At 38.7% G+C, this 8,291-nt stretch overlaps 1 protein-coding gene and 1 non-coding gene across 2 annotated transcripts; one reads left to right on the top strand and one right to left on the bottom strand.

Annotated features, from left to right (window-relative positions):
- Positions 1–1,442: 1,442 nt before the first annotated feature.
- Positions 1,443–4,655, bottom strand: LOC133800013 (uncharacterized). Its single transcript, XM_062237996.1, has 5 exons — positions 4,233–4,655; positions 3,779–4,136; positions 3,188–3,661; positions 2,577–3,079; positions 1,443–2,183 (listed from the first exon to the last, which is right to left on the bottom strand). The coding sequence occupies exons 1-5, from the start codon at positions 4,653–4,655 to the stop codon at positions 1,443–1,445; spliced, it is 2,499 nt and encodes an 832-aa protein (XP_062093980.1).
- A 631-nt stretch (positions 4,656–5,286) lies between these two features.
- LOC133802773 (small nucleolar RNA R71) lies at positions 5,287–5,393 on the top strand. Its single transcript, XR_009877519.1, has one exon. It is a non-coding gene; the product is annotated as a small nucleolar RNA R71 (small nucleolar RNA).
- Positions 5,394–8,291: the final 2,898 nt, after the last annotated feature.

The following is an 8,291-nucleotide window of genomic DNA, read 5'->3' on the forward strand; positions in this document are numbered from 1 at the left end:
CCACGGCATGAGAAAAGTGGAGCCGCGGCTAGGTGGGAAATAGAAGCAATGTTTTCAAGGAAATCCTCGGGCCGCGGCATGGCTAAAGAGGGCCGCGGCATAGATGGGCATTTTGCCCAGAACTCGTCGATGCGGGCCGCAGCATGGCTTCAGAGGGCCGCGGCATGGAGAGGGCTTTTTGCCCAGGAATTTGGACACGGGCCGTGGCATAGTGTATGTAGAGCCGCGGCCCGCCTCTTTAAAATTTGAAATCCTAGGTTTTAATATGGCGAAAAGGAGAAGAAAAGGAAGGTATGGACGAGGGAGAGAAGGGCTGGTTTTGAAGACTCAAGCTTAGAGTATTTTTACATGTTTTTCTTCTTCCTGATGTTATTCTTAATTTCTATTGTGATTAGCACTATGGCTAGGAACTAATTTTCTGTTTAGGATGTTTAATTGAATCACTTGAATCCCTGTTGTGAACTAATGCAATTTTTATATTCTTCTTCTTCAATCTTCTTCAATTCCATATAATCTGTTCTTATAGATTGATTATTGATTGGCCATCTTTAGTCATTTACATATGTTTTTAAATCAAAATATGAGAAGTGAGATTTAATTCTGCTGTGGTTATATTGGACATAATTCTAATTTAGAACGAAAGTATCTGAATTAATTGTGTAACTGTTATTAAGTTGTGAGATTAATGCTATCTGTGTGGTTCAATTTACCATAGAAATATAGGAAATTGTCACCTAGGTTGAGTTTATAATTCACAGTATGATTATAGGCTGCTGTATCAACTTGTTAATTGAATTAGGTAAAAAGAAGAAGAATTCACACTTTGCATTAGAGAATAATAGGGAGGATAGTTGATGAGATTGAATATCCTAATTGTTTCTCAGTGATTAAATTAAAAGTTTTTCTATTAGTTGTTATTCCATTCAATTTTTAATTATTGTTTCTGCAATTTATAGTTTCTTTTGGTGTATTTACAAAAATCAAGAATTTCAATTCATCAAATAGAACAAGAAATTAATTGACTGGTAATTGATAAATCAGTCCTTGAGGACGATACTTGGTTTTACCATTTTATTACGAGTTTGCGACTGTGTGCACTTGCATAGCAAAAAAATCGCAACAGTAGGCGGTGGCAATCTTGTGCTTCACACTATATTTGGCTAATAAAGCTGCCAAAATCTTGTTCACAAAGTGGGTGCCTTCATCACTTATAAGCGTCCTTGGAGTGCCAAAGCGGGTGAACACATGCTTATGTAGGAATTTCATGACCACCTTGGAATCATTAGTAGGACTTGCCACTGCTTCAACCCACTTAGAGACATAGTCAACAGCCACCAAGATATACAAATTTCCAAATGATGGTGGAAATGGCCCCATGAAGTCGATTCCCCAAACATCGAACAATTCCACTTCAAGGATGCTATTCAAAGGAATTTCACTCCTTACTGAAATATTTCCAACACGCTGGTAGCGGTCACATCTCTTAGCAAATTCATGAGCACCCATTGAATAGAGGGCCAATAGTACCCCGATTGAAAAACCTTAGCGGCTGTTCTTTGCCCACCAAAATGTCCACCATAAGGAGTTGAATGACAATGCTCTAGTATTCTAGAAACTTCATCCTCGGGCACACAACGCCTCATGATTCGATCTGAACATTGTTTGTACAAATAAGGCTCATCCCAATAATAGAATCTCGCATCATGAAAGAACTTCTTGAGTTGCTGCCTATTCAAATCAGGTGGCTGCAAACCACTCACCAAATAGTTGACAAAATCAGCGTACCATGGAGTAGTGGTTTGGTTCACAACCAATAATTGCTCATCGGGAAATGTCTCTTTCATAGGCCCTTCATTTTGCTTTTCACTTCCAGCTTCAAGTCTAGATAAGTGGTCAACCACTTGGTTCTCCGTTCCTTTTCTATCCCGAATTTCCAAGTCAAATTCTTGAAGAAGCAACACCCATCGAATAAGTCGTGGCTCAGCATCCTTTTTGGCAATTAGATACTTGATCGCTGAATGGTCTGTATAAACCACCACTTTAGTCCCCACAAGATAAGCCCTAAACTTGTCAAAAGCAAACACCACCACCAAAAGCTCTTTCTCGGTGGTAGTATAGTTCAATTGGGCATCGACTAATGTCTTGCTTGCATAGGAAATGGAATGAAAAACCTTCTCTTTTCGCTGCCCAAGTACAACACCCACAGCAAAATCACTAGCATCGCATATCAATTAAAAGGGGAGAGACCAATCTAGAGCTCAAATGATGGGTGCGGTGATAAGAACCTTTTTTAAAGTTACAAATGCTTCTTAACACTCCTTGGTGAACTCAAATGCTCGATTCTGCTCAAGTAAGGAACAAAGGGGTTTAGAAATCTTTGAAAAATCCTTTATAAACCTCCTATAGAAGCCCGCATGCCCCAAAAAGCTTCTAATCCCCTTGACTGTAGTAGGTGGTGGCAATTTTTCTATGACTTCCAGCTTTGCTCTATCCACTTCTATGCTCTTGTTAGAAATTCTATGACCCAACACTATGCCTTCTTGAACCATGAAATGGCATTTTTCCCAATTGAGTACCAAGTTTGTTTCTTCACATCTAGCCAAGACTTGCTCCAAGTTAGCCAAACAAGTGTCAAAAGACTCCCCAAATACTGAAAAATCATCCATGAAGACTTCAAGAGACTTCTCCACCATATCTGAAAATATTGCCATCATACAACGTTGGAAAGTGGCGGGGGCGTTGCACAGCCCAAAAGGCATCCTTCTAAAGGAAAAGGTGCCATAAGGACAAGTAAAGGTAGTCTTCTCTTGGTCTTCTGGCGCGATGGAAATCTGACTATAGCCTGAATACCCATCGAGGAAACAATAAAACTCCTTTCCCGCCAACCGATCAAGCATTTGGTCAATGAATGGTAGCGGGAAGGGGTCTTTATGAGTAGCCTTATTCAACTTCCGATAGTCCATACAAATACGCCACCCCGTCACTTGTCTTGTGGGAATCAACTCATTATTTTCACTAGCCACCACTATGACTCCACCTTTTTTAGGAACACACTGAATTGGGCTGACCCATGAACTATCTGAAATTGGGTAAACAATTCCATAATCAAGCCACTTAATTATCTATTTTCTAATCACTTCCTTCATGACAGGATTAAGCCTTCGCTGCTGCTCAACAGAATTATTACAGCAATCCTCCAACAGAATTTTATGCATACAAAATGAGGGACTTATCCCTTTGAAATCCGCCATAGTCCAACCAATGGCCCTTGTGTATTTCTTCAAAACAGCCAGCAACAAACTCTCTTTTTCAGCTCCTAACATGGCTGAAATAATCACAGGCAAGGTCTCATTATCACTCAAATAAGCATACTTTAAGTGACTAGGCAAAGGCTTCAATTCTAATTTTGGTGGCTCTTGAATAGAAGGCTTAGGAGGCTTAAAATTCCCTTCCGACAACTTCAATGACTCAAAAGGCCTCCTAAATTTAGCAAAGGGCTGCTTTGACTCCACCCATGTAACTTGGCTTTCTTCCTCTTCACTTAAGTTCTCAAGCTCTTCAAGTGACCTCACCCCCACTCCATCTTTACAAGCTTCCTTATGGAATTTTTCAGCGACAATAGACTCAATTACACTTAGCCTAGAGCATTCCTCAACCTCATCTGGAAACTTCATAGCATTGAACACGTTGAAAGTCACTTGTTGGTCATTCACCCTCATAGTAAGCTCCCCTTTTTGTACATCAATCAAGGTCCTCCCGGTAGCTAGAAATGGCCTACCCAAGATAATAGGAACATCTATATCCGCTTCATAATAAAGGATGATGAAATCAGCCGGAAAAATGAATTTATCAACTTGCACAAGTACATCTTCAATTTTTCCTTCCGGGTGTGCCATAGAATGATACGCTAATTGCAAAGTGACTATGGTTGATCTTGCTTCTCCAATCCCCAACTTCTTGAAAATTGACATGGGCATCAAATTGATACTAGCTCCCAAGTCACAAAGTGCTCTACCACCAATAGAACGAGGAATTGTGAAGCTGCCCGGATCCTTCAATTTAGGAGGAATTTTACTCTTCAATATAGCACTACAACCTTCAGTCAACGCCACTGTTTCAAATTCACTAAGCCTCCTCTTTTTAGTTAAAATATCTTTCAAAAACTTCACATAGTTGGGCATTTTCTCCAAAGCTTCCACCAACGATATATTGATGTGAAGTTGTTTCAAAACATCTAAAAATCTCTGGAATTGACTATCTTGTTGCTGCTTTTGAAAGCGCTGAGGAAATGGTGGAGGTGGCTTGCTTATAGGCTTTCCTGAAGCATTTTGCGGAAGAATTGCTGCAGCAATTGCTTCAGGATCAGCATTTAAAATTTTTGATTTCACAGCTTTGTCTCCTTTGTCCACACTACTTTGGATTGAAGTGGGCTCGCTGTTTCTAGTACAATTATCCTCAGTAAATTCCACATTTTTACCACTCCTCAAGGTAACTGCCTTGCAATGCTCCTTGCCATCTTTCCTTGGATTTTCTGTATCACTAGGCAAGGTGCCTTGTGGTCTATTCCTTAGCTCATTAGAAAGCTGCCCCAATTGAGTTTCTAGATTCCTCAAGGATGCCGCTTGACTCTGAATCACAGCATCATTCTTGACCATATATTCCTTCATTAAACTCTCCAAAGAGCTTGATTGAGACACTTGAGGAAGAGGTGGTTGAGCTCTTTGTTATTGTTGAGGAAACCCCGGTGGATATGTAGGCTTGTTTTGCATTGGTGCTACGCTTGAACTAGCTCCTTGACCCCCCCCCCCCCCCCCCCCCCATGAGAAGTTTTGATGTTGTCTCCACCCCAGAATGTAAGAGTTCGAATATGGGTTATTTTGGTTGGCATTTTGATTCCCCACATAACAAACCGAAGCGGGATTCGAAGAACAACTCTCAAATGTGTGCCCATCTCCACAATAAACACAAGATACATCAGCAACTTGTCCCATAGCAACTGGTTGTACCATTCCCCCCAAACTCATGTTCTTGAGAAGGTTAGTCATTGAAGAAACTTAAGCAGTCAAAGCTATCAATGCATCAACTTCAAGTATACCAGCCACTTTTCGACTTGTTGAGGCTCTAACATTGGACCATTGATAATTGTTGCCAGCTATCCTCTCCAAAATCTCATAGGCTTCATTATAGGACTTAGAGAGAATAGCCCCATTGGCTGAAGCATCTAACACCATACGAGTGGAAAAATTGAGCCCATTGTAGAAAGTTTCCATTTGTATACAATGCGGGATCCCATGGTGTGGGCACTTTCTCAATAACTCCTTGAATCTCTCCCAAGCTTCACACAATGATTCATCTTCCAGCTGCTGAAATGACGTGATTTCATTGCAAAACTTGGCATTTTTGGTAGGGGGAAAGTACTTCATCAAGAATTTTTCAGCCAACTCATTCCATGTAGTCACCGAGTCGGGAGGAAGGGTGTTGAGCCAAGCTCTAGCTCGATCCCTCAAAGAGAAAGGGAACAATTTCAACCTTAGTGCCCCATCAGTCACTCCTTGTAGCTTGAAAGAATCGCTCACCTCCAAAAATGAATGAAGATGAAGGTGAGGATCCTCAGTAGGCAGCCCATTAAATTGACCCACTGTTTGCAACATTTGGAACATCACGGGCTTTAACTCAAATTGGGGTGCTTGAATTTCAGGCCTAACAATGCCCAGATTAAGCTCATTAAACATGGGGGCAGCATACTCCCTTATGGCTCTCTCTCTATCATCAGCCGTAACAATTATGTTAGTGACATTATTAGCACCGTCAACTCCTTCAACCTCTTTAGCCATATTAAGGTGATTTTGAGCCCGTTGTTCCCTTAGTCTTCTTCTAATTGTTCTTTCAATTTCAGGGTCAATAGGAGCTAGTTCAATGTCTTCTTGCGCGTTCATATAGTAAATCACCTGAGAAAACACAAGACCAAGCAAACAAAGTCAGCTCAACAAAGAAAAAAATAAATTGCAAGTAATTGATTTTACAAGAATTTCTAATTTCAATCCCCGGCAACGGCGCCAAAAACTTGTTGTGATAAATTTAATATTTGATTTTAAATACGCAAGTGCACGTAATCACACAAGTAATATAATGATAAGTAAATTGTCTCCACATGGATTGCAAATTAAAAAAAAAAAAGCAAATCAATTACTAAACAATTTTAGAAAATTAAAAATCAAGTGGGTTGTTTATAGGCTAAGCAAAATATTAAAATAAAATGGAAATACTGATACTAAAAACTGAACTGAACAAGAAAATTGAGAGAAATATATGGATTGCAAAATGGACTTGAATTATTGAATTCCCCTATATTATTCATCCTGAACAACTTGCGGACAGATTGCTGCAGAATAATCTAGCAAAACTCCCAGGTTAACAAGAATTCATTTAAACACTCATAAAACTTTCCCAAATTTTATGACATTAATTCTTCTACCTAATTAAACATATTCCTATGCAAAATCAGATTTAAGAATGCAAATCAAAGTTTAATTCTCAAAAGTTACACAAGGCAAATAACATATCCCTATGTTACTTACTAACATAACCTAACCTAGATTATGACTTGTGTCATCCAAGTTTCTCCCATTACATTTAATCTTTCCAGCATTAAACATAACTAAATAACTTGCCATTGCTGGCCAAACAACAACAAGAAATTAATATAAGTGTTATCCAAAAAGCAGGCTTGGATGACATGGCAGACATGTAATACACGTGGCTGACATCTGGCAGAATTCTTGCTCGACTATCGACTAGGAAGATATCTATTGGCACAACGCTCAATCTCAATATACGACCAGCCTGGTCGTATACACGCTATATACGGAGAAAATCTTATGCAGTTATGATCGAATCCGCAATTATCTCCCATGATTTCCTGAGTATCCGACTATTTAGGAAAGAATATCTGTAACAAATTAATGTAATCTTCCTTGAGCCTATAAATAGAGAAAGGTAGCTCAAGGAAGAGGGACTTTTTTGCTTTCTAATTACCTGAGATTAGAATTATCATATTTGATATATTGTTTTGTTCTTCATAGGTTTGTGAAACTCATTGAACCCTAGTTCTTTGATCACTCCTTTGAATCCTATATCAATAACAGTTCAAGTGGACGTAGGTTGTTACCAGATTATGGGGCCGAACCACTATAAACTCTCGTGTGCTTTATCGTTTTTGTCATCATTCTCATTTCAACGTATTTGTCCACATCAAGTATATTTGACTCCGTGTCAGTTGACCAAAATCAGGGTCAACAATAAGCACACTTGAATGAACAAAGAAGATTTTACGAGAATAAAGTGCAAGAAATTTATAGACTATACATAGGGTTCATCAACAATTCAAGCCACCTAAAAATTAGTTCATGGCTGAGTTCATAGACATTAATTCACAATCAAAACAGCCCATAATATTTAGATTTAGAATCCAACTCAGAAATTAATAAAATAAAGTTTAGGAAAAGAAGAAAGAACAAATCCAAAATGATGCTTGAGCTTTCTTTGTTTGTCCTCCTTCTTCCTTGTTGATATTCTTAGTTTTTCTCCTCTATTTTTTCTGGTTTTCCTTTCCAAAAATGGCTGCTGCCTTCTTCATACGACTGAAACCTCTTTTTGTGTATGTTAGGTTTTTTACTTCCTCCTTCTAAAAGTACCATATTGCCCCCTTTTCTCCAATAACATCAAGTCCTCCTTTCTTCTGATTTTTGTCCTTTTCTCCAATATGCTGACTAGTTCTTTCTGTCCTTGTCACCTTAGCCTAAATGTCAGCTCACCCATTGACTGCCACACGTTCCATGTGCCTCAAAATCTTCCTGATCAAAATGCTTCAGGTTTGTTGCAGCAAACCTGAATATTCAGCCATCAACAACATAATTCCATCAAAATAGATTCATATGTTAGCTCATTCCTTTGTGCAAATATTTATCCATGAAATTATTTTCTTTAACCCACTAGCTATTAGAAACTAAAAAATAATAATTAAACTTAATTAAGATAATAAAAACACCAAAGTTAGCTACAAAAGCTAAAAATAAACTAACATCACCCATGATTTTTCACAATTATAAGTTCAAAAGCACATGAAATAACTCTTTATTCAAGAGTTATCACTACAACCTTAGGCCGACCACCCCAGGGATGCAAGCCTCAGAAAAGTGCCAGAGGACCGTTCAAATCTCTAGAAAAAGTAATTTTTACAGTACAAGGAAGGCCCTCAAGGAAATCAATTGAGGTGAAAAAAATAGTTTTAG

The sequence above is a fragment of the Humulus lupulus genome, chromosome 9 (assembly GCF_963169125.1).
Source record: "Humulus lupulus chromosome 9, drHumLupu1.1, whole genome shotgun sequence".
Lineage (NCBI taxonomy): Eukaryota > Viridiplantae > Streptophyta > Magnoliopsida > Rosales > Cannabaceae > Humulus > Humulus lupulus.

What these genes read in the sequence shown, in the direction of transcription:
- LOC133800013 (XM_062237996.1), bottom strand. Translation starts at nt 4,655, where the DNA reads ATGGTCAAGAATGATGCTGTGATTCAGAGTCAAGCGGCATCCTTGAGG. An exon ending in AATTCTGTTGGAGGATTGCT is followed by an intron (nt 3,080 to 3,187) that starts GTAATAATTCTG and finishes ACCCAATTTCAG; the next exon opens with ATAGTTCATGGGTCAGCCCA. An exon ending in GATGTGAAGAAACAAACTTG is followed by an intron (nt 2,184 to 2,576) that starts GTACTCAATTGG and finishes GTACTTGGGCAG; the next exon opens with CGAAAAGAGAAGGTTTTTCA.